This window comes from Megalops cyprinoides, chromosome 2, assembly GCF_013368585.1.
Source record: "Megalops cyprinoides isolate fMegCyp1 chromosome 2, fMegCyp1.pri, whole genome shotgun sequence".
In the NCBI taxonomy this organism is placed as follows: Eukaryota; Metazoa; Chordata; class Actinopteri; order Elopiformes; family Megalopidae; genus Megalops; species Megalops cyprinoides.
Window position 1 is genome coordinate 40,259,194 of NC_050584.1, and position 26,729 is coordinate 40,285,922.

At 41.0% G+C, this 26,729-nt stretch overlaps 3 protein-coding genes across 4 annotated transcripts in view; 2 read left to right on the forward strand and 1 right to left on the reverse strand.

The window, feature by feature from the left end:
- The first annotated feature begins 8,357 nt into the window (after positions 1 to 8,357).
- On the forward strand, positions 8,358 to 17,613 carry LOC118772945 (inositol-3-phosphate synthase 1-B-like). Its single transcript, XM_036521634.1, has 11 exons — positions 8,358 to 8,534; positions 9,975 to 10,097; positions 11,143 to 11,304; positions 11,976 to 12,105; positions 12,238 to 12,431; positions 12,697 to 12,846; positions 13,899 to 14,114; positions 15,360 to 15,524; positions 15,744 to 15,857; positions 16,080 to 16,297; positions 16,653 to 17,613. Exons 2-11 carry the CDS (start codon positions 9,984 to 9,986, stop codon positions 16,843 to 16,845), a joined length of 1,656 nt encoding a protein of 551 aa, XP_036377527.1. The 5' UTR covers positions 8,358 to 8,534; positions 9,975 to 9,983; the 3' UTR covers positions 16,846 to 17,613.
- A 696-nt stretch (positions 17,614 to 18,309) lies between these two features.
- On the reverse strand, positions 18,310 to 19,880 carry LOC118773723 (zinc finger protein 691-like). The gene is made up of 2 exons (XM_036522777.1): positions 19,197 to 19,880; positions 18,310 to 19,000 (listed from the first exon to the last, which is right to left on the reverse strand). Exons 1-2 carry the CDS (start codon positions 19,728 to 19,730, stop codon positions 18,389 to 18,391), a joined length of 1,146 nt encoding a protein of 381 aa, XP_036378670.1. The 5' UTR covers positions 19,731 to 19,880; the 3' UTR covers positions 18,310 to 18,388.
- A 3,956-nt stretch (positions 19,881 to 23,836) lies between these two features.
- The window catches only part of dot1l (DOT1-like histone H3K79 methyltransferase), a 28,265-nt gene continuing 25,372 nt past the window's right edge, over positions 23,837 to 26,729 (forward strand). For both annotated transcript variants that reach the window (XM_036517132.1, XM_036517124.1), the window contains exon 1: positions 23,837 to 24,246. In XM_036517132.1, coding sequence (XP_036373025.1) covers positions 24,166 to 24,246 — 81 coding nt within the window. In that variant the 5' untranslated portion in view covers positions 23,837 to 24,165. The remainder of the gene's footprint in view (positions 24,247 to 26,729) is intronic.

Consider the following 26,729-nt stretch of genomic DNA (forward strand, 5'->3'; position numbering starts at 1 on the left):
GAGGTGGTTTTCCGGAGGGAAGCCACAGCAGTCTGAAGTGTTGAAATCCATGTGACCACACCCATGAGCCATTCCTTTCCTTGATGGACTGAAAGCGGAGGTGAAGTTCATAAGGACCATCCCAGTCATCCTGTGGAACTTGGAATTTTTCTATTACCCTTAAAATGGTAAAAATAAATGTGATGCAAACACTATCATGCAATGCATCTACTGAAGGCTTTTCATTTTGTATGTTCAAAGACAGCACTTTACTGTTCATATGGGCACCAAACAGTTCGAGAACCATTTTTGTAGAAAATAAACCAGAGAAAAGGTATTCTTTCTGATGGCTGACTGATTTTTGGTCGTCTCACAAGTGAACTTTGCACTTTATACTGTTATGGTGCAACGCTTTGTATTTCTTGTTTCAAACCAATTTCTTCTATGGGATTTTTTTTTTGTTCAAGGTGATTAAAGCCTTAAAATGTTCCAATTAATGCATTGTTTGCGATAATTGCACCAGGTGAAGAAACAGTAATACAAATGTTTTTGTGTGCCAGCAGCTCGCCTAATGGATAAATTAGCCTGATTTGCAGTTAGCTTTCACATTGTATCTTCAGTTCTACTGTGATCATGATTTGCCACTATTGATCATCTGTTGTGAGTAAAAAGTGTATGCAATTTCTTACTCCTATGTCTACATTGTCTCTTTCACTTTGCTCTTGGGAAATGGGGAGTGAATAGTGCTCTAGAGGAAAAGCTAAAGAAAGGTCAGGTCTGTGCTAACTCCAGCTCCATTTTTAATCTTCAAATCTTTGTGGCAGTTTATGAAAAAGATCCAAGTAAGGGCATGCCTATCACTTGCGTATCTTTTTTTGCTGAATGAACTGTGCTGTGTGCATTTTTGTGAATTTGCTATTCATGCTTAGGACAGGAGAGCAGGAGTATTCTAATGTGACCCTCCTTTCTGGGGAAAAAACTGACATTATCTACAACATTAGCTGCTATTAGCAGCCAAATAAACAGAAGTGTACACCTGAAGCGTACATTGAATAAACAGATTGCCCAGTTAAACTTGGTGTGTTCTTAAGAGCTAAGTGTATATTTTCATATTTTAGTCAGTTAAGTCATGCTTAGAATATATAGATTAATCGTATTGACATTATTTGTATTTACACTTCCCATTAACTATAAACTCCAGATTATGACACAATAAAACTATAACTCCTGCCTTTCTAACTTCATCTAATTTATTCTTCCGTTTCTAGAAAGTAGCGTGAGATAACATTATATTAGTGTGGGGGGCACGGAAGACAAGAGCACGCATTCTGTATTGTAACAGACTTCCCGTAACTTCCTCTCTCTCTTCCTGGATCACCAAATATAAGTAAATAATATTTATATATAAACAGCATTGCTCACCCTTAGTCATAATTACTGGAAGCTTGAAAATGGTCAGATATTTTCCTTGTATCTTCATGCTCTTCGAACAGTCAATAATTTTAATGCTTAATGGAAAAAAATTATAAATATGTATTATTACTGTTGTCTCCTACCAGTAACATGGCCTACTGTTGCTTTTAGAAGTAAACGTTCTCCACAGTCCAGAACTGCACAAGGATGAAGTTAATATAGTTTTTGACTCTACACTGTATGTCTGATTTAACAGCTTTCACAGTGCATTTTGAAAACGGCACCAAAAGACAATGAAAAGCTGGGTAATATGTACAGGATAGCAGTAAACTATCGCACTTAGAACTGTTCATCTAGTGTCACCTTGACCAAGTTGTGGTATTTGTTCCCTCAATGGGTGCCTTATCTAATATCCACTTATTCAGCACCAAACCAGTCTGATAAAGTCAGACTACCTTAGGTAAATACTTTGAGTGGATTACCCCAGAACTTCAGCTCACTTTGGCTTTGATCACAGGTGGATCAGAATGGTGTTTGTTTGCCAACATTAAAGACCCTCTGTGTAGGGATTAAAAGACCCCATTTAGTGTAATCATATTTATTTTGTAATTTGCACTGTTAGTATTGTTTTTTTTTCAATGCTTTGATTTGGTAAACTGCAGCAGTAATGCGCTGATGCCACCGTTGGTGTGGACCTTCTTGTACACCAGAAACCGAAGGAATATTTAATATTCAACTGTCAGATGAGTGACAAATGTGAAAGAAATTGCCTTTCTTAAAGTGATCTGATGAGTGTATTTATCTGTTGCAAAATGATTTCCACTGTAAATACACACTGTATTTTTAGGATCCATAAACTATATATGCACATAGAAATATCAAAATAAAAATGTAAAAATCAAATAAAATTTAGCTTTAGGGTTATCCGTAACATTTAGTTGATAGTACTTGCATGCAGAATTTTAAGAATGCTCATGTTCTTGTAAGCCCATGGGTACATGGCAAGTGAATGAAATAATCAACAGCATAAAGAGAAACATGACTTCTGTTCAGTAGGGCTACAGTTTATTTTCTCTACATCCACTTAGATGTGGATTAACAACTAGGTCATTGAGGCTCAGGTTTAGTGTTCATGTCCAAATGGGGCAGCAGATAAGACCTGGTAGGTGGGTCTGGCCATTTCCCATCATCCTTTAAGCTGATTCACACAGGAGCTGTCAAATGTAGATGGAAATTTTTGTGAGGTCTGTGAGAATGAGTGAGGACAAGCAGCCCAGGAATCTATTCAAATAAATTCATGTATTGTAATTGCTCCCCATTTTCCCTAAATGAAACCTAGTTTTCATTTAAAAGCACAGGCACATTTTGAACACGGTTCTTTGCCTGGCGACTCATATGTGCATCTTTCTCTGCTTAAAATCTCACAGGGTTACAAGCTGCATTGAGTTCTGGATAACAGCACATAACAGGATAACAGGTGGAAAATTACAAAGTCATTCAGTGTCATGCAGTCACAGTCTGTACCTATCAATGGAAAATAACAGATTGATTATTTCTGTACACCCATAAAACTGCTCAGTCATGCTTAGCTTTCATTGTTGATATCCTGTTATTCAAGAGAAGGTCTGAAGGAGGTCCATTGCCTGCCATTTATTGGTGGGAAAGGTCAGTCATTTGAGAAACTGTGATGCCTCAGTTCTTCTTCATACACTGAGGGGTACAATATTTAGTAATGGCTTTTTTCTGCATTAGAGACATTTTCACAAGCTTGGTGTCCACCTGAATTTCATGATTTATCATTGTAGCTGTGAATTAATTTTAAAGTTCAAATTCAAACCATTATAGGAAAAAATTGCATGGTTATGTAGGCGTTTGTTGTGGCTCTCACGATGAAGTGTTGATCCTTTCACACAGATTTTTCAAAAGAATATCAGATGTGCCTGGTTCTTTCACTCTGAAATGAGCCAGACTCAGAGTGGATGATGTAAAGTTATGCGCTGCTGGCAGTGAAGGACACGGGGTGCATTCTGAAAAGCCACACTGTCTGGTGTGGAAAGTGTGGGTTGTCTGTGAAATCCTCTGTCTCTTGCAGAGGATATGTATGCAAAGCCACTGGTTTTGTCCCATGCAGATACACATTATGGAAAGCAGGGAATGAAAATGAGATTGTGCTTAAACCATCTTCAAGTCAAAACATTTTTAGACTTGAAAAAGTCGGCTGTAGCACAGCTATAGTGCACAGCAGATTTATAATTGCAGATCAGTGTGTCCAACTTTCCTACACAGTATTCCAATTCACTCAGTTACAGTGTGTGTATTTCTAAATATGACTTTAAAACAACAATAAAAGCAAACCCCAGACTGATTTTTTTTCCTTTCTTCTCACTTGATGTTTTCTTACTGTGCTGGGAAGATGATTATGAATTACTGAATTATGGGGCAATAAGACTGGCCTACTTATTTGTATCACTATGACTTGCTATGATACAGTTTTTCTTATTTAGTTCTAATATATTTCCCATTTTCATAATGTAAATTGCATTGTAAGAGGTAAGTAAGGTTTTTTCAGAGATGTTCTCAGTGAAAGGTAAATAAGTGGGTAGAAGGGTTGAACTGCTCCCATAATTTATGGTTTTAGTAAATGTATTCCAATTATTAGTAGCATTTCAAATTTTTAAAAGCTGGTTCAAACATATCTTTTCTCTATTTAAAACTCAGATTAGTTTTTTAAAAATAATCGCATAATTGGAAAAAGTACTTCTTCAAAATCCCTCAAAATATAAGAGGATCAACCATATTTACAATGCATGATTAGGCTAAAACACATCTTGACGTTTAAGAAGTGAGCTTGGGCAATAATACTTAGTGGGCAGGGGTTTGTTTTACGTCTCTCCTAATTCACATGCGTGATCTTAATTTCCAAATTTTTCAGATGCTGCCTGAAATGCTTGACAATGACTTGGAAATGCTTCCAACTCATTTGGGAAGGTAACTGATTCATAACGCTGGACTTATGTGACATGTATTCCCATTTGAGCACTATGACAGGAACTTTCTTTGTTTATCATTTCAATACAGTACATAAAAATTCTTCTTCTTCACCTTGATGGAATGTCGGAATGTTGTCTTATCTCATCTCTGCCACCAGGGATTCAACCACAATCTCGTGGGACCTTAAATTGCTCTCAATGTGTACTGATCGGCCTTTGAAGACTTAAGCAGGGTGAATTTATCCATGATTGCTCTTCATAAAACAGCAATTTACTAACAACAGTAATGTCTGTGATGTGTCTACGTGAGTTTCATACTCTTTGTATCTTTCATTAGTTATTGCTTGTTAGTGCCAAAGGCTTTTTCAACCACCTCCACATTCCTGTGTTCAAGCTGCTTTGTGGGTGCTGGCCCACTGTACTATGGCTGTGGCTACCCACAGGCTCTGCCCCGGGGTGCCCCATTAGAGGTTATCTGTGTGGCAGCCTGCTGGACCTCCCCCTTGACCACTATTCTGTCCTCTAAGTATTGTGTTTTTCAGTAGCCTCGTCTGTCTCTGAGACAGCTGGGAAGCCATGATGTAGTCTGCACTGCTGCCTGCACCTGGCTGCAGTGATGAGTGACCAGAGACTGCTCACTAGGAATGACGGCTTGCTGTCCCCCGTGAGCTGTAAAGTGTTTAGCTTCTGTCCAAGCGCGTGTGTACTTGACCATTCATTCTCCTTTTTTTGTGTGCTTGTCGCAATAGGGTGCTGGAAAAGGTGTTATGCTTGGTGGGCCGTCTTAGTGATATTGACAAGAGGCTTTAGCACTGGGTTTGGGTAATCAAAACTTAGATATTTTACAGGGTAGTAGTATAGTTCTGTAAGATTTCAATAAATAGTGACTATACAATGACTTAGAAACCCCAATATTATTACTGTTTAGGTAGTCTACATCTTATCTTAGGTAGCTCATACAATATTTACAGCACTATTTATATTACCTGAAATGGTCCCACTTCCACTTGTTGAAGCAGCAGCCTGATTATAGGCACATTATTCTCTATAGTAGCAGTGATCTAGTGACATAATGTCATTCAGTTCAGCATTGTTTCCATTTCGGAGGACTGTATGCACTGTTTCATGTTTTGAATGCACCATAGTACATACTATCTTTGATCTACAGTGTCACATTAGCTGTTCTGCTGCCACTGATAAGCTTGTGTGCCACAAAGATGTGTGTTCAATATGCTGCTTCCTAGCCAGCTACTTCCCTGACTACATTCAGAGGTACACCAGACACAAATGTATTCTACAGGCTTATTTCACATTTCTGGTCACGCACACTCCTCTGCGTGTCTCCTGCATAGTGTATTTCTGTACTGTTTCTCCCTCGGAATTACTGTTTGTGAAACTGCATACAAGTCAAACATCACATACATTCAAACTCATGAGAGACTGCTACAAATGTAATGATGACTTCCCTCATATAGAATCAAACCAACACATGCTACTGTATGTTTTTCAGCTACATATTTACTCACATTTCCCTTATGTGCAAATATCTTCATAGAAGATGACCTTTGATCTCAGAAACATAAATTTCCTGACTGTTTTATACAGTAACTTTCCGTGTGCTCAGACATTACACACAAAGCAGGGAAAAGGTGAAAGATATGTAAGAACTACATCTGTACCTTACTTAACCTTATTAAGTTAGCCTGATGATATGCAAATTTAAAGTAAAACATACTATACAAAAATGACAAAATTTGCTTTTGACATAGAAGGACTGATCCCTGCCCTGATTAGATTAGATTAGAGTAGATTCAACTTTATTGTCATTGTGCAGACTACAGGTACAAAGCCAATGAAATGCAGTTAGCATCTAAACAGAAGTGCAAAAGAATAGTATTATTTACAGATAAGTGCAGGTAAACGTAAGTACTACAGCATAAGTGATGCTATATCTTACAGTATGTACAGTGTTATTGACAGTGGAGAGCAACATATGTACAGATTATTATCTATGTATAATATATTAAATATGGTATACATAGAGGTGAAGTGGACAACGTTGGAAAGGGAAGTGTATATATAAGGGTTGTATGTACAGTATAGACAAGATATGTACATTTGGTTGTATGTACAATATAAATAATAGTAATCTGAACAATTTGAGAAGTTCAGCCAGTGCTAAAATGAGCAGTGCAAATATAAAAGTACTGAGACAGTGCAGTAATGAGTGCAATAATGCTTAGTGCTGTGGTGTGGAGTTCAGCAGAGCCACAGCCTGATACTTTAACAGTCTCCATTTATATATGAAGGTGTCAGCCCTTTCTGTCACAGGACGTTCACAGGACATATGTATATGTATTCTGACCCATACATTCTAACCCATACAGTATAAAACAAAGTGATCAAAACATGAACGTTGATAATGTAAACCATTCTTGGGTGGATTGTAGAGAAGAAGTTGTAGACTACCACCTATTTTTGGTCCAAAATTGTCAGATTTCTTACAAGATTAGCGTTGATCTCAGAAACATGAATTTCCTGACTGTTCTATACAGTAACTTTTCATGCACTCAGACATTACATATGAAGCAGGGAAAAGACAAAAGATATGTAAGAACTACATCTTCACCTTGCTTAACCTGTATTCCTTATTGTAATTATTGTATAATGAAAGCAACCACCCCAATGGGTACCCTACCTACACCTGAAGACCCAGCTGACTATTATGTGATTCTATAAACTTTTTCTTTTTTCCTTCTCTTTTCTTTTTTCTTGACTATTATGTATTACAAAGTACTATGAATGATGTATTATTACAAGTATTATTAATAATATTATTGACAAGATATTGCCTCAATATGTGCCTTTCTTGGATTTAGAAAATACAGTTAAATGACAATAATAAAAACGTGATCTCCACAAATTGTGTATATACTATTGTTTTGTTAAGTAACAAGCAACGTAATGTCAAACATAGACATACCTCTTCTGAAATGTCATTTTCAACTGTGTTTTATTAGCAAAAAAGATGTATTACTCCCTCTCGCAATTTGGCATTTGACATATTGATGTGAGAAATTTCAAACCTGGAATATTCAGAGTGGGAATACATGTCTACAGCTGTTACTGCAATGTAAGTGAAGTATCATATTCACAATGTAATGAGTAAAATTAAGACTCGTGAAACTGGTAATGCTTACGTACAGACATAAAACCAAGCATACACAGAGTGTATTTTTCAGTGATGGTAACATTCATGGTGTCACAAACGTCATTGTCTTAACACCCTTACTCTTTTTGATATTAGAGACTAGGGGTCGGCACATAAAATTTGAAAGATCACATTCTCTTCAGATGGTAAGACGAAAAATCGTGCAGCACTGATTTAGAATACTGCTTGTTCTGTTTGCGTCAAATACAGTGTTCAGTGTAACCTGGGTGCATTTTCTTATAGGTAATTTTCTTGGCACAGCTTTTTAAATGAACTCCACGTTAATTATTCACCGTTTTGTACACTGAAAGATGCACTGGGTGGCATTCCTTTTCAGTAGCTTAATGGGCATGGGTAATGTGGGATAAATTTCTACATGCAAGAAACACTTAAGTTTTGTACATCTGTAGCGTTTTTTGTTAAGACTGATTTTCACTTCAAGCGAATGATTATTTTCAGTCAGATAACTCATATCTAATTACTTTAAGTCAATTACTTAAAAAAAAACAGTATTAATATAATTGAAGGCAACAGTATTCACATGATTGAGAGGTTAGAACGCTGTGTCACATCTCAACACATTACTCAACGTTGTCTCAACATACACATTGTTGCGCAATTAACTTGCAACACCTGTAAATTCCATCCTTCACGCTTTACAGTGCATCCCCACCACCGCTGTCACATGGAGACTAGATTTTCTGGACTGTTCCAGCGATGCCTTGAGTATTTTGCATAGACACTCCTCCTGTAATAATATGGGCGTCGTTTTTCTCGTAATTTCAGTGATTTGTCATTCATTCGCCGGTGTTGCAAACCTCGAAGTCCTGGTTGCACAGTTTGGTTTGGGAATAGGGAAGACAAACTGAGTGAATATAAGACAGAAAACTGACAACACAAATTCACCTAGAGAACGCAGCGCCGTCTCAGTCGTATCAAAGGTAGGTTACTGTTTCATTTTCTTACTTCGTGTCCACACAGATGTGTTTGGTGGAAGAGCTAACGCTAGCTAGCTAGTCCACAGATACACCGTTTGTCAATGTCAGCACGAAGTGAAATATGCACATGAATGGAAAAAGTGGTATTTTTGACGTGTTTCAGAGGTTTGGTTAGCCTTGCAGATAGTTGCATGCCGTAATTCCTTTGTAGTGGGGGAGGGTCGACACGCGTACAGCAGCACAAGACTTGCCTAAGCTTTGAGTGTCTGGAAGGAACATTAGCAATTACACTAAAGCTAGTAACATTGGAGAGAACATTAAGAGACCACGAGGTGCTTCCAGAAAGTTCGCGTCGTAGAAGACTGAGAAGACTATATTAGCTGCACCAATCTGAGGCGGCATTAATTTAACCCCTCGCATTATATAAGCGTAGCGAAACTCCTTAGAAACAATAGTGCTGCTTTGTCACCATAGATACTAGATAGCCGGCGGTATTGTTAACGTGCATTAAATAGCACCTGTTACAATGTCAGCTTTTGCAGTGTGTTGACCATTGAAAAACACACACGATGAAGTAGTAAAACAATGTATGGGTAAATATGTATAAACTTTTATCTCGTGCACTTGTGTACACATGTGTACATCACTGTGCTCGTTTATTAACAAAGCCAAGGTGTTGCTGGTTTATTAACAGTGAGTGTTTGAAGTTCCAGAATATATTTAATGGTCAGTGTGACTAGATGTCTTCTGTCCAAATGCATTATTTTCTCTTTTTCAGATCGGTGATCAGTTCTGAGCTGGCTTGAATATGCTGGTAATGGTCTTATGATAACATGAGAATAAGTGGCATAGCTCATGTCTTAATGTTTCTGCCAGCCTCCATGCACTGTCACCTGCCATAGGCAATTGGAAAAGGCTTTAGCAGGCTTTCACCCACTGTGATGACCTATATCAGTTCACTGTATACCAGTGAACTGGTATTGTGATGGGGATACTGCCTGATAGGAGGCATTGTCTCTGGGTGTGATGTAGGTCCTGGGCTTTGTGGGGATTGCAGATACCATGGTTAATTGTTTACATTGCCTGAGGTGGCCTGGCGAAAACTTTGGATCTGGCCATGGTTTTGCTAGCTGAGTAGCGCAGAATGATGCATTTAGTCAGTCCAATGTAAAATGACTGTTGTGTCAACCAGGTGTCACAGATAGTGGTAATTTAGATGAGGTAGCTACTGTGAAACTGTAGCCTAAATCTCTCAGGAATCTTCTGATGAACCCAAGTAGCCTAAGCACATTTCTCCAAGTGAGTTACAACTAGGTGTTCCACATAATTAATTGTTGTGTTGGCTACAGCACTAATGTCTCTCTACCAAGGTGTGTTGGTTTACGACCGTAATCACTCTTCACCAGATTGTCTTGGTTTACAGCTCTTATGTCTCTGTTGTAGGTACCCAACATGGCGGACATCATCAAAATAAACAGCCCCAGTGTGAAGTATACAGAGGAATACATTGAGTCCCAGTACTCCTACCACACCACAGCAGTGTCACGTGACAATGGCTTCTACACGGTAACTCATTCACTGTCTTGGTGAAGTAGCCCCTGTGTAGTATTTAAAACAGCCTGCAAACCCAGTGTAGCTGCAGTGCATTGCTCATGCATGGTATGATTTGTGTGTCAGTGGTTAATTGCTTTTGTGAATTTAGAAGGGTGAAGGTGGCTGGCTCATGGATGGCTTCTATTCAGACAGCAGCATGTATATAGGCTAATTAAGCGGTTTCTACAAATGTTTTTGTCACAACACTTCTTCTTTTGTGAACTAACGAACACATTCGGTCATGCATGTGCGTGAGCTACACCTGTGGAACCAGTGGGGAGCACACGGTTGTAGACTGAAACATTGAACATTGAAAGAGGGTTCTGATCGCTAGCTGTGATCTAGGTATCTGTGGCAGTTGCATGTGTCATACACAGCTGTTTTTGTGACCTCCTGCAGCATTCAGCACAAGGACATTGTGCTTTTCTTTATCAACCCTGTGTTTATGATAAGTCGTCCATCCAATGTGATTTTTGTCCACTTCAGTTAGTACTTATTTTGGTGATATGGGATTCATGCGTTTGGTTAGCTCTGTCCCCTTTGTCCCTTATTTACTGAATGAATGATATAACATTTGCACCCTATTTTTGCTATTCAGCATTTTTAACCTTTATATTTTATATATTTTTGACATGAATGCCTTGCTTCTTTTGTATTGTTACTTTCTTATCTGTGTTTCACACATGAATCCTGATGTGGAAAAAAGTTATTCTTGTTTAGTCTGACTACCATGGATCGGCATTTGGGCAGCAAATCTGTGGCTTATATCATTAATAAGACAAGAAGTTAATGCCCACCGACACTGGGCAGCCTGGTAACATGGTACCTACAGCTACTAATTTAATTGGATGAGAAATGAGGTCAGCTGAAGCAGGATGCCCTGTCTCAGCAGGCTGATCTGCAGATCACTGTTTTAATTGTCTCCTCTCAACATAGGGCCTTTCGCTTTCCTTTTTCGGTATGAGAACTATGCAGGCCTGTTTTCCACCTCTCCAATGACCTCTGCCTGTTCCTCCAGGTGACCCCCTGCACCACTCATTTCACCTTTCGCACGGAACGTGCCCTCCCCAGACTGGGCGTTATGCTGGTGGGCTGGGGGGGCAACAACGGCACCACCGTCACAGCAGCGGTCCTGGCCAACAAGCTGGGCCTGTCTTGGAGAACCAAAACTGGCATGAAGGTAAACTGGAAATACAACAATATGCTCAGTCATATGATACCTTTATAAAGCATTTTTAGGCTCTTTGTTCAGTCGACCATGATACAGTTGTGGTGCTTCTAAAGATAAATTTGAACTCTGTATTTCACCTTAATGCCTTTGTGATTCTGGCTTCTCTATACCTGTACTGATGTTCTTTTTGCTTTGGTGTATTTAATGAATCATGCCATATTTGTAAATTTCTCTGGATCAGTCCATTCAAATAAATAATAATAATGAAGTGGACTGTGGTTGTGACGGAATCTCAGGTAGCTGTTCTTTTAATATATACGGTTATGTATGTCACCTTTCAGCTTTTTTCATTGTGAGTCAGACAGTCTAAATACATAGAGAATAACTAAATCTATTCTCGTCCCCAGGATAAATAACCTGCCCTAATTCTAAGTATATTGCTCTCCCATGATAATTGGGCTCCATGCAGAAACACTATTTTTAGCCCAGAGAAACAGACAGGTTAATAGAAACATTCAGGGTGGAACAGTGACACACTGAGAGAGATGTGAAGTCATGCGTGCTGTTTAGGTGACAGAGATGGCCTGTTCATTGGCCTTTTTCAGAAACACGGTGTTCACATTGGTTGTGTCTCATGTACTTTACTTTTGTGCTTATGTTTTCAACTTTTTTTTTTCCAGAAAGCCAATTACTTTGGCTCTCTGCTCCAGGCCTCGACTGTGTGCCTGGGTTCAGGGCCTGATGGAGACGTCTATGTGCCTTTCCGGGATCTGCTGCCGATGGTGCACCCCAATGACATTGTCTTTGATGGTAAGAGAGAGGGCTGTCATGTACAACATACCGCTCCCAGCCCCCCAACTGAATAGGACCCAGTATTTACCTGCTTAACCAAAGTCTCCAGTTCTGCATAGAGATGTGTTTTCTGTGCCGTGTGTTCTTCAGGCTGGGACATTTCCTCCATGGACTTGGGGCAGGCAATGGAGCGGGCCCAAGTGCTGGACTGGGCACTGCAGGAACAGCTCCGCCCACATATGGCCAAGCTGAAGCCCAGACCCTCTGTATACATCCCTGAGTTCATCGCTGCCAATCAGGAGCAGAGAGCTGACAACCTCATTGTGGGAACTAAGGCAGAGCAGGTACAGCATAGAGTGAACCTACCACATGGAAAGTACTGGATTGGGCAAAGAAAGAACACCTCTAATGTCATTCTAGAACAGAAAACTGCATTTGTGTAGTTTACAATATCAAAAAACTGTATCTACTCACTGTCTGGTTTACAACATGACTTCTGAGAGCAACTGTGTTTAGGCGTATCTTTACACAGTTACCCAAACAGTAATGTTAACTCGGGTGATGATTAGGAGCCAGCTCTTAAGGTTTTTTCTTTCCTCTGTGGTTCAGGTGGAGCAGATCCGCAAAGATATCTGTGACTTCAAAGAGAAGAGTGGTGTGGACAAAGTCATTGTGCTGTGGACTGCCAACACTGAGCGCTTCTGTGACATCATTCCTGGAATCAATGACACTGCTGACAACCTGCTGGCTGCTATCCAGGTGAGAGGGACATCCTGGGGTGTGAAGATGGGAGACCTGAACTGGATGATTTGGGCATGAAGCTCCTGGTCTTCATGCGATGGACCAATTTCCAAGCACAAGGACATGTAAAAAATGAATGTAACACAAGTAACTCATGTCATTCACACCAGTCAAGTTAAGCTGGAAAAACAAAGTGTTTGACTTATTCATTCAGTTTAAAACCCTGCAGTATTAATTAAAAAATACTGTATTATACTGTAAATATGAGATCATAATGAGTGTTTTCAGTAGCTTTCAGGCTGTTTTTTCATAGAGGGAGATAGGTTGTACTGTTAACTATGTATGCGTACAGTCATCACCCACAGCATATTGATGCTGGGCTGAGTCAAAAATGTAAATACAATACTGCACATCCCCCCTTTAATTTTCATATGACTTTACAAGCTTGAAGTAATTTTCCTAGAACACCATTAAAACAGACAAAGCTGTAATAGAGGATAAAAAGATAAACCCCTAAATATTCCTCCATATAAAAAATTAAATTTCACAATTAAATCGTGTTATTGTACTTAATAGCATCACTGTTAACCTACAGGACAGACATGCCTAATGTGGGCCATCATTAATATTTCCTCCCTGCATAGACAAACCTGAGTGTGTTTTATGAATGTTTTTTAGTCAATAAAAGTAGCAGCCAGTGAAAGTACTTAGTTGTGTCTTGTACAGTAATGTCCTCTAGAGGGCAGCAATAATTATGATTTGCAACAGAAAGGCTGTACTGCACTCAAGAACCGTTAGAGCGGTTGTAGATTACAGAGGGGAAGTGAGATGGTATGCCTGTGTCTTAGTCATGCTGATCTTAAATTTCAGACATGGTTCCGGAAATTTGATTACATGTGCAACGGATGGGCAACTTCCTAAGAGGATTCATGTCTAATTTCACTTCAGGTCATGGCTCGAAAAATGTGGGTTAGGAACAGAGTATGCTTTCATTTTCTTTTGCTTGAATTTAAAACCTGTTGTATCCCTGAGAGAGGGATTCATTCTGTCTCACCGTTGCTTTCCTGCAGACAGGAGCAGAGGTGTCCCCCTCCACACTTTTTGCAGTTGCCAGTATTCTGGAAGGCTGTGCGTACATCAATGGTTCCCCACAGAACACCTTCGTCCCTGGGGCTGTGGAGCTGGCTGTTCAGCGGGGGGTCTTCATTGGAGGAGATGACTTTAAGTCTGGACAGACCAAGGTCAAGTCTGTGCTGGTGGACTTCCTAGTCAGTGCTGGAATCAAGGTGAGGAGAAGCACAAGCTTGCATAAACATTAGTCAGTATTAGACATAAAGACTACGTAGTGTGCATTCCTTGTCCTGGATGCTGACAATGTCTGCCACCAGTATATCTGCAGTACACACCCAACTGGTAAAGGTGAAATATTTTTGGTAACCTTACCTAGCTGTTGTGACCCCATGTTTGTGAGCATCTAAGATGTAGGTATCACCTAATTGTGGCCTAAGAATGATGCTGAAGGACAGTTTGTCTGCAACTGTTAGAATGGCAAGCCACGATAATTCATTTGACATAATCCACGCATCCGTTTCTGAAGGGGAGTGGGTTTCATTACCAGTTGCAGAAATCATGCATATATGGCATGCCTTTTTTCCCTTCTGTTTGCATGAACATGAGTGGGACTGGGCTATTGAACTGGGCTATAAACAAACCTGAACCGGGTACGCATGAGCACCGTGTTTTCATTGGACCAGACCTGAATGGTGTGTAGAATGAGTACTTGCGCCGACTCCACTGTTGGTGTGAGCCGTGGTGGCTCTGTAAAGGGGGGGGGGGGGGGGGGGGGGGCGCCATGACGGGGGCAGCAGAAAGAGCAGTGAAGCGGTGCAGGGGACGGGATTGGAGCAGGCTGACGCGCTGTGTGAAAGATCTCAGAAATCGGCGCAGTGTTCCAGCTGGCCTCGCGGCGCCGTCTTTGGCTCCCGTCCATGGAGCTGGCCTCAGTTCCAGGAGCTCGAGGAGTGTCAGTGGGTTCACTGTGGCAGCCTTCCATCCACCCGCTCCCAGCCCCCCCCAACCCCCCCACCTCTCGGCGCACAGCATTGCACACTGAACGAGACCCTGACATGTTTACAGCAAGGCTTAGATTTAGGACCGTGCTCCTTATGTTTCATTGAAACTGCCAATAAGAGGCAGTCTCCTATCATTTGTCTCCTATGAGTGGATCGAGCTAAAGGGAGATGTTTTAAACAGATTGGCACAGATCGATGTCCTAATTTGGAAAAATAGGCCACTTTGAAACTCAGTGTCATTAATTAGCCAGTCCCCTGTATTCCAAGCGGATCCTGCTGCTGCATCCATTTATCAAAGGCTGCAGGTAAAAAAAAAAGTCAATGCTTTTTGGGATAAACTGGAAGGTATTTCTGGAAGTCTTTTACTAGTGATGCAAGAACAGTACGGTCATCCACCTTTCACACAGTTTATTGCAAGTCACATTTTATCTCCTTATCTCCCTTTTGTGATGAGTGCAGCCCACCTCCATTGTCAGCTACAACCACCTAGGCAACAACGACGGCATGAACCTGTCTGCGCCACAGCAGTTTCGCTCTAAGGAGATCTCCAAGAGCAACGTGGTGGACGACATGGTGCAGTCCAACCCTCTGCTGTATGCCCCCGGAGAAAAGCCTGACCACTGTGTGGGTACTGGGGCATGGAATGGGGACGGGGCTGTCTGTTTTTCTGCCAGCTGGTGTGTGTATGTGTGTGCGTGTGTGTTTGTTGGTGTGTTTCTCTATTCTTGGGGCCCTCCGAGTATCTGAGTATCAGCCCGGATCGCACTTACGTATACTTGTATTACGGGGTTTGTACAGTAAGGAGCTCGTGGGGGGAAATAAACTTTTTTTTTTTTGTCCCAGGTGGTGATCAAGTATGTGCCCTATGTGGGGGACAGTAAGCGGGCCATGGATGAGTACACCTCCGAGATCATGATGGGTGGCATCAACACCATTGCTCTGCACAACACCTGTGAGGTCAGCTCATGCCTTTAAGCTTGCAACAGTTTCGTTGACATTAGAGCTGTGGGCAGCAAAGGGTGTGATCACAGGCAGACAGGTTAACCAAAGAAAACCCTGGACACCGCAGCTCTAATCCAGTTAATGTTATTGACGCTTGACTTAAGAGAGCAGCACTGAGACTTCTACCCAATTAACGGAGGTCTGTGTGTATTAAAGAAAGTGTGTCCCTTTGTCCAGGACTCCCTGCTGGCCAGCCCTATCATCCTGGACCTGGTCATGCTGACAGAACTGTGTCAGAGGATCACCTTCTGCACAGACCGTGACCCTGCCTTCCAGACCTTCCACAGCGTGCTGTCGCTGCTCAGCTACCTGTGCAAGGCCCCTCTTGTGCCCCAGGGCGCCCCTGTGGTCAATGCATTCTTCCGTCAGCGTGCCTGCATTGAAAACATCATGAGGTCAGTCTGCTGTCTTGCTTCCCAGGCAGCCCCAGCGCTCTCTCAGTGTTTTCGGATAGCGGCCACCAGAGATTTAGCCTGTAATAGGATTGTTTTTGTCTGTCTAAAACAATGGTGTAATAACCTGGCCCGCTTCCAAATACAGACATGGAGGTCAGATGTGAAATAAGTGAATCATCTCCTCCCTATGTAATTTTTCAAAGGCAGTCTGTCTGGTGCAACTTGAAACTAGGGGAAAGCTGAATTGGCTGCTTGCGCTTCTATTGGTGTTTTCCAAAACGGCGAAAACTAAAACCAAGTCCTCCTTCAACATGGGCCACTGGCATTCCATAACTGTCATCTCCCTCTCTTTCAGGGCTTGCCTGGGTCTCCCCCCACAAAACCACATGCAGCTTGAGCACAAGATGCAGAGGAGCTTCCTGACCAGCTCCGACAGCCACATCAACATCACGGCTCCCAGCCCCAAGAGCACAGCCGCCCTTCGCAATGGGTATCACACTCCAATTATGAATGGAATTCACCACAACGGCATCACTGCACATCATTAAAGCACAAAAGAGGTTTCCCCAAAGGCAAAGTTGAAAAAACGATTTGCCTGTCACAGGGTGATGTAGTTTGATCCATACCTGAATTTCCAGCTACAGGCTTGTGTGACAAATATTGGATCATTTCCAGTTTCTGCACAATACCATTGTATTGATTGTATTGCTGTCCTATTGACTAGCATTGTGGCAGTTAGAAATACTTGAATACAGAAAAAAATATTTTTGAGATATTTAGCTGCAGTTTTTGAATTCTTAGTCCTACTGCAACAGCTACTTTCAGTTCATTTAGTGGCTTTACTGGAATAGTCTGATTTTACATTTATAGTGAGAACTGTGCACCATTGTGATATGTACTATTTAAAATAATCTACCACAGCTTACTGCTGCCTCAAGCATTCTGTTCAAGAGCAGTGATTGAAATGTGGCACTTCTTAACACTGGTTGACATAGATGTAGGGCCTTTTATCTGTGACTGTTTTGTGAAGCCATTATTAAGCAGTTTGAATTTCATTTATTGAGATACTGAGTAACATGAATGCAAGTGCATAGTGATTTGATTCTAAGTGAGCTTTGAATATGCAAGCTATGGGTATATGTAGGACTGCAAACACCAGAGTGATTAGTAGCCTTGACTGGAGTTTGCCCGGCTGGGTTTAACATTAGAGCATTTTTTTTCAATGTGTTGCATTAACCTTTTCCTGTATTTTAAAAACTCAGTGTTCTTTTATATGACAAGACAGGTAGTGTGCACATCTTGAAAATAAATCCATTTGAGACCAAATGCATTTTGTGTGATTTTATGCAAAGGGAATCAAGTGTGAAAAGTTCCATGTTTGAATAGCATTCAAGAGGTAATAAGTACAGATCCTGCTGAATGCTGTATACCAAGGAATTTATCTGAACCACATTGCTTTCTGAATGTTTTAATAAGATCTGTTTTGTTATGCTTCCTTTTACCTCTAAAGATACCCTTAAAGATAAATTGTAAATAATCCTCAAAATAATGAAGATCATCTGTTCATTTGACATGGCATTTATTGTGTTTGTGATCCAAAATTGTATTGTCCTTACTATTTCCTTAACAAAATGAATGAGGAGAAAGGAACACAAGAATCAAAGGCTTTTCACACAGAGGTTATTCCTAGACTAGTGTATCACTGTCAGACTAGCAGACATGATTCACTGTCCGGTCTGTGCAGATACACAGCACCACTTCATCGGTGGAAGACAAAAACATGAAGAGTTGCTAAATCACATTCTGCCTCACACTGTTCCTTTTAAGGCACTGAGGACAACTGAAGTAATTCCACATTGAAACTCAACTGTCCACAAAGTGTTGAACAAACAGCATTCCCATATAAACCAATGCTTAAGAAGTTTACATGTTTATAATAGTCATCATTACGGCCATTTAATAATGCTCTTTTATATTTGAAGCTGCTGCACCTTCACAGTGCGTTTGTATTGTGCACCACTGGCTGCAGTAAAATACTAAACGTATTGCTTCTCTCAGCATTGTGAAATGCCTTTATTTGTCCGTCAGTGATCAACCTGCAGCTTTGCCTCCGCTGTGGTCTAGGTTGCAGCACGAGTCTCTGTCGCTGGAATTGTCCTCCTGGACGCCAAGGCCGTGCGTACGCTCGTGCTTCACCAGGTTGGAGCGGTGATTGAAGCCGTGGTGGCAATGCTGGCAGTGGAACTGCCGGTGGTTCTGGTGGGTGCGCTGGTGCTGCAGGAAGGTGGAGCGATGGGCAAAGCTCTTCCCGCAGTCCTCCTCTGGGCAGACGTAGGGCCGCTCCCCGCTGTGGGTGCGCTGGTGCTCCGTCAGCGAGGCCTCCCATTTGAAGGTGCGCCCACATGTGGGGCAGCGGTAGGGGCACTCCGAAGAGTGGACACGCTCGTGCTTGGTAAGGCAGGCCGCCCGCTTGAATCTCTTGCCGCAGGACCCGCAGCGAAACGGGTAGGCAGCCGTGTGCACCGCCTGATGCTTAGTGACGTCTCCCTGCAGCTTGAAGCACTTGCCACAGACAGGACAGGCATGAGGGCGAAGGTCAGAGTGAACCAGCCGGTGCTTGATCAGATCAGCACACCGGATGAACCTCTTGCGACACTGGGGGCACTCATACGGCCTTTCGCCACTGTGCATCCGCTGATGCTCCTGGGAGAAAGACAGTTGTGAAGCAGGTAGGACCTGTTATAATGTAGTATTTGTATTCCGGTACAGACACCAAAGTGAGTTACCACTGCTAACATATTTGAATATATTTCCTTAGCAATGTACACAAAATTACAATGTAATGTTTTATTGCTTACGTAACACTGACAGAGCTCTAGGTCTTGTGACTTTAGCATACCTGAAAACTAAGAAGGTGTTTGATGTCTTTGCCACAAATGTCACAGTGGAACACCTTGGGATTCAGCTTCCTACGTTGTGCCTGTTGTTGGGCTCGAAGTCTTCGTTCAGGCCCCGTTCTCGATGTCTTTTTCTGGGCACCAGGGTCTTTAGCCTCTGAGTCATTCTCAATTACTACTGTTATTTCCGCAGGGTCTGAAGTATTGTTTCCAACAACTGAACAACCTGCAGAGAGTGAAAGGTCATCCTCCAGGTGTTCTAATTTCAACGTGGAATCACAAGGGGCTGCGTTTTCTTTTTTCACTGTCACACTGCACTCTCCTGGGTTCTCTGACTCCAATGTTTCACTACAAGGCCCATAGTGCGCTGACTGCGCAGCGATGTCAACGTGAGTCTCTGCCTCTGCTTTCATTGCTAGGGTGTCGTATTCATCATGAAGTCCAAAGGTGGTCGTTTCAGAAATCACGAATTCTTCCTCCTCAGTTTTCACTCGCATCTCCATTATCCTCTTGTGAGGGTCCTGTGAGTACGACATGAGATGGCTAGCTAAATCTTGGATTCAGCCAGCCAGTAAGGAGATTACGCAGCTAGCTAGCTAACCATGTAGCCTGGAACGCCTCCTTTGTGGCGTTGCGATTGGTCATTTTTTAGCACAGCCAGACAGCCTAGCAAGCTAACTTGCTGCTACTTGACCTAAACAAATAAACTCAAACAAAATAATCATTATTATATGTCCAGCTAGCTACATAGTAAACACCATCTTAACCTTACTCAGCTGAATCTGAACCGATTTACTGCTTACGAACTTTGCTACAAGAATGCGCTGCTTGCCACCTAACTTAGTATTAATGGATAATGAAACGACTCTTTACTCAGCCATCTAGATCACTAGTTGACAGAAGATGGCATTCTATTGCATCTACGTTAACTAGCTAGCTTGCTATCAAGCTCACCTCCACTCAGGTTGTTACAGACACTAACGAGGCACGTTATTCTCAATGTGCATATATAAACTTAACTGGTTAACGACTTCTGTTTTGAAAGGATATCACTGACAAACTTTCTAAGAATATTCGGTTTGCTAGCTAGCTGGCAGGAATTTAACCTAACTAGCTGGGTCGCAATTTAAGTTAACGACGGGCAGATGGCTTTCGCAGTTTCAATGTTGACGGTTAGCTAGCCAACCTAGTTGACAACTCTCATAAATGTTTTATTTAGTCGAGCTAGATAACTGTATTTTGCTATCGCGTGTGTTTCTGGCATCAGTTTAACCCATCATCCTTTCAGACGGTTACCTTAGGTCTTCTTACAGGGATATGTTCAAAACCACTGCTATCTCGTGTGAGGCGAAATAAACCCGCCTCATTGACCCCTAAAAAAGGGTAGTACTTCCGGGGAACTGAGCAAGCGTCCATAGCAACCGGAGCTCAAGTTGGTTGACGTCTGTCTGAGTCTGGGAATCGACAGCATGGAACATGCTGTCCCTTTGCTGCTCCTTAATTTTGTCACGACGCTGCAGGAACAGTTGAAATTAAGCCTTTCACGCCGAAAAAGGAACCTCACGAAAACGGAAGCAATTGTGGCTGAACAGCAGCGGTCGGTAGACTAGAAATCGGACACCAAGTTTCCCTCACATGAGAGAATGTGCTGCAAAAGGCAGCAAGGGGCTCGTTGAAGGGGCTCCTTGACAGAGGCTAGTGGCCTGGTCCAGATTTTTAAGCAATTTATATGCTCATTCAACGGTTACAAAGACTTTCTTGTTAATAAAAAAGTGCACCACAATGAATTCCTGCTGCATGGTAATACTTGACTTGTTTTGAATTGTGAATGCCTATAATGTTACAAATATGTGTCATATATTTAAAATACATCCAATTTCACGACTGAGCAAGGGGGGTTATCTTGCAAATGTACAATTCTGTAGGTAGACTACGTTTAACTTTTTCAGTTTTGGTCATTGCACAACAGAGACAGTATAGAAATACTAGAAAAAGTGCAGAAGGATGACCAGTCTAGTTCAGAGTTTTAGCTGATGACATGACATGAGATATAGGCCTGGTTTCAGTAGGATTTGATGTGAAAGCTATTTCAAACTAAATTCCATGAACACAACCAGGGGCACAGGTGGGTACAGATTAAAAGTAAATTTCACACTGACATTTGAAAGTATTTCCTCACACAGGAAATGATTCAAGCATGGAATAATTTGCTAGGATATGCTGTGATCAAGATTCTTGGCTCCTTCAAGACCATGCTATACTGTGACAAGCTCATCTTAGATTATAGGTGAACAATGAGTTTAGGTGGGCTGAATGGATTTTAGCATCAATATAATTTATTACATTTGTCTTATGTCTGTTTTTATGTTACATGCAGCAGTGCAGCATTGTTTCACAGGCAGTAAGGTGCAATGTCAGCCTTTTTAGAGATCTTCTGTTGTCAATTTTGTGAACTAAGCAGTGGTAGATGTCAGTAGCTGTTCTCCTCCTCTTCTGGGTCCAGTGCCATGAGCATCAGATTATGCCTTTTGAACTTTTCCAGTATGTGGTGCAGATATGTGCAGTGCACCACCACTCCTTTGGAAGCACCAAACTCTCACATTAAACACAACATATGAAAACTGGACAAACCATATTCAAGAAGTAATGTAGCATATTGACAACAAATCAGATCACAGACACACATAATAGGAATTGGTGTGGATTGGCTGTATGTGATATACCCTGATGAGGAAAATCAGGTAGACATAACATATTTATCTTGACATTGTTAGAGTTTAACAGCTTGAATATGTTAATTCTGCTGTGCCTTGGGCAGATATTTCTTTTGGAACAGAAGGGCCAGTCGGTCATGCAGTACAACCTTGTTATTCTGTCTCTCAGTGGTCATACTGCTTCAGATTTAAGTAGTTCTCTCTTCTCTCATTAATGCATTAATCAATGATAAAAAAAAATGTAACCAGATTTTAAATATAATATATCATTATGGTATGTTTAGCACATTTCTTTTATAGGTAGATATTTACCTTTAATTCTTCTTTATTAAAAGAACAATGTTAAATGATGTGAGGATGAAAATCTTTATTATTGTCCCCCACGCCAAAATCTTAAAAATTAATTAATTGTTGGGGCTATGGTCTTGAAGTTTTTACATGTCTAAATGATTATCTTTTTGCTGTAATATACCCATCTATTGACATTCTTTGTGAGTCACTGAAATCATCAAACTTATCAAAAAGCAGCTGTGACCTTCTATAATTGCTATTGTTGTGTTGTTTTTGAATTGTTATTGCATACACTTGAATTGTTATAACAACTGCCAGATACTTAAATCCCTAATATCGTGGTTTTCTTTTTTCAATAACACAGTATGAACAAGACAAGACAAAATTGTTTCCTTAATTATCCATATTCAATGCCATTCAGTGTTAATGAAAAATCAGTAAGGATATACACAAGACCACTCATAGCAAACCCTGATCAATGACTAAAAATACATTTGCCCGATTAAGTGATCCAGATAGAGATAAGAGCTGTTTAGGGTATACAGAACCGCCAGGTGGTATTCATGCTGGAATTCATGCATGACGAAATAAGATTGTGTGTATACTAAATATTTTAAGTTGGTTTAGTTATGAAATAAATTATTTGAACACTTAATTGCATTGACAGCATTTGAGTACACGTAATTTTATTGTGGAAACAGATGGCACTACATCCACACCTACACACATACAAAAAGCATAACACCATCTTACTTCTTACTATCCTTTTCAGTAATAGCAGTGTAGTAAGACCATATGGAGGGCAGTGACACCAGCTTGTATCTTACACATGCCCATATGTGTCCTGCCCTTGTCTGCAGGAGATATATTATGGCAGGGACCAGCAGCTGAAAGATAAACCAATTATCAGAGGCTTGTGCATGGACGGTCATTTAGCCCTGTGTATGGGTATGGCTAAGGAGGTTTGGTGTTGCTGATTGGACATGACTATGTGTATGGATATATCTAACGCACGGAGGCAATTTGTGAAACAGAAAACAATACATGTATCTATATATTTTATAATAGCCTACATTAGATCACCGTAATAATCTGACTTTCACTTCTATGGCTCATTTTTCAATGAAAATGTAACATTTAAAGTCAAAATGTTATTTTATTGTCTATTATGGACATAAATTTGTTTTGAAACGAGACTGTTTTGTAAGCCTCTGAGCCAGTAGAGAAATAAAACAGATTTGAGAATTTGTCTGAACTGTTATGATAAATATGTCATAAGCAATATATGTACGAAAACAGCAGAGAAACAGACCATACAAATACAAAGAATTGACTTAGGGGGAGTGCATGCAACTCCTTGCAGTGTTCGTCGCGCCGTATCCACTATTTCACGGCTTCATCTCAGTATTTCAAATACTATTTGGCTTTTGTTTGTGCCTCGGCGAAGAGGGGAGGCGCATCCGCCACCGGGAAATGGTACAGCCCGCCCATTTACCGTTATTGGCACCGGGGAACTCAATTCAAACTTTTCCCGTGGTTGAGAGTACCCACGGCTGTCGTCATTGTCACCAAAGGGAGGGTATTGTACTATGACAAACCGCCTCCGTCCTTCCACTGCTGTCAAAATCTTCCAAGCACGGTCGCAAAGTACTCAGTTTATCTCCCCATTATTTCTATGCTTATGGTAGTGGCCAGTTTTACCCGTTTTTTTTCACGCCGGTTCAAGATGGCGGCGGTAGTGCTGAAGGGTACCAGCCGCTCGGATTGAGTAGTTTTTCATTATAAAGGCATAAAAACAAAATAGAAATTAGAGAAAATTTGACTAAAGAAATTGTACATCGCTCACACCCCCCTGATCTATCACAATCGGATCTTTATCATCGTGTTACAGATTTTTCTGTCAAAATGTTCACAATCTAGCTGGCTAGCTCGCTGGCTAACACATAACGCCGGAGAGAGGTGGAGAATGGGAGAGAAGCTAGAACTCAAATTGAAGTCGCCGGTTGGAGCCGAAGCAGCGGGCTACCCGTGGCCGTTACCGGTATACGTAAGTAGTCTTTCGCTGCATATCAGAAGTCTTGCAGTATACATTTGATTTTCTTTAAAAGAGCGTTAGTACAATATTAATTCGCTACACATTCAGTCAGCTAGCTTACAAGACGCTATGCTGATAAGCAACTTAGCTACTCGGCTTCTTTGCTACTAGCTGGCAGTTATTTTAGACAGCTAGGTAGCCAGCTAGCTGGGTAACCCTAGCTAGCTTTAGCTTGCTAGCAGAGTGTTAGTGGAGCTTACCTGGGTAGCTATCTAGAAAGCTAACACTGTTAGAAGACACGTTTAGGGTCGAGTACCAAGTGGTACAACTTTTGAAGGAAGATGAAAAACACAGTAACAGTCCGGTTAGTTTTCTTGCTTAGGCGAAAAGAGAGATCTGTAGCCAATGACAAAAATAAATAACTAACTAGATAATTTCTTGCCATGGTTGGCTGTTTAACTCGTTTATTATGACAGAAACATTGTGCTACTTGTCTCTCTTGCTAGTTAACATAAAAGTGACTGTTAACATAGCTTAGGTAGTTAATGTTAAACTGTTGTAATTCACTGCAGTTGGATGGTACTACTACCAAAGTTATGAGAGCCGACTTAAAATAGTTGTTAATATGTTATCCATATGATACAATACAACGGCAGTTGGCTCTACGATGGGTTCTAGTCCAGCTAGCCAAGTTTGGTAGCTAGCTAACTGCCCTCACTAAAAGAATCTCATTGTTAGCTTGATAGCTAACGTTGGAGCTTTTCTCACAGTGTTATGCTAGCTAGCTAACGTTAGCTGTTTTTTTCTGGATGGTTTTGTGGCATCTGGATATGTATTGTTAGCTATACAGTAAGGAGAACACCTAGTTAGTTTGCAAATTGAGTTTACTAGCTAGATACACCTTATTTTAGTCAATATGATTGTTGGTTAGGTGTTGAGTTGTGGGGTTTGCTAGCAAATTGCTCTGGATAGCTAGCGAAACTATCGAGTTTAGACGTGAAACATAGAGATTAGTAGACATTTAGTCCCGCTAATTAACGTGCTAGCTCGGGTCTATTTAATTAGAGGGCTTGTTAGCTAAGCAGTTATTGTGCAAAGTATAGTCCATTAATTAGTTAATGATAGTTGTCTGTATTGTGAGTTACCTAGCGTGTGTATTTTCATTCTTAATTGAAATCAGCCATAGACAGCTAGCTAGCTGCTAAGTAGCTTATGGTTCACATTTAGGATGTCGTGAAGAGTAGGCAATCCATATTTGTATAATTACAAATGCACATTAACTTGGATCTTGCCTTGTGTAATAATATTTAGATATAGAAGCCTTCGCTATCTAGCTTTTAGATCCAAAACGTGTCCTAACGTTAGCCGTTTGCCACGGTTGCTTTAGTATTTCGCCAAGTGATCACGTAGTAGCTGGTAGTAGCATAGTTAACTTGGTAACTGAGCACATTTTAGATTCAACTGACTCGTAAATATGAAGAATTTGTGGTTGGGCGGAATTTATCTTTGTGAGACGGTAAATTAACTTGGGACCTTCGGAGCAACTGAGGGTTTTATTTGATGGGGGAGGGGTGAGTTCTGGGAGATAATTGGGGTAGCCAGCTAACGTTAGCTGAGTTAGGTTTTGTAAATGGAATAACATTTACACCGATTTGCAATTTAGCGTAGTCATTGCCTTTTCCGTATGTAAATACCTGGTGAAACGATTTTGGTGTTCACATGTCCATTTAGCTATATCAGATAGCTAGCAAAGTACAGTCTGTACTTGCAGCTGTACTGTATATGGTGATGCAATTACGTACCCTACAGAAAATGCCGTAATGGTTTTCAGGTCTTGGTGAATAGCGGAATGAACGCTAATGCACGTTAATTTAATTATTTATTACACAGCGTGGGGTCACCTGAGGTAGCGATAGAAACAGCAGCACATATTGCTAGCAATTGACCTATTTTTCTGTATGCGTCCATCTGTTTTCAGGAAGTCATTATATTAGGATTATGGTATGGTACACCATTTTTTTCTTGAACGTGTGCACGTTTCATTGTGCATATTATGGAAACGAGTACAAATGTCACAGTTTGACACATGCAGGTATGTAGGCATGGTGCAGAACGTTGACAGTTGCATACATTAGTTGCATAAATATCACATAACTGAAATTTTCAGACTCCCTGATATTGGCAAATACTTCTCTTCCCAGATGTACTGACTTTTCAGTTTGTGGTGTTTTAAGCATTGCTTTCCTCTTTAGGGTTGTTGATTAAAATTATTTGCAACAGTGATTGTTGAGTCCAGACGTTGTGTCCAATAAGTCAAGCCGCTAGCACGGTTACATGTGTGAAATTTGTCATTTGGTGACTGAGGCGGAGTTCGTAAAACGCTGCCTGTATAGAAACAAGTCTGAGAGTGGGACAGGAAGAAAGGGCGTGTTGTTGTAGTGAGACATTAAATACAGCTCTGTTGGGATCTTTGATTAGAGAGCTGGAGAGTTCTT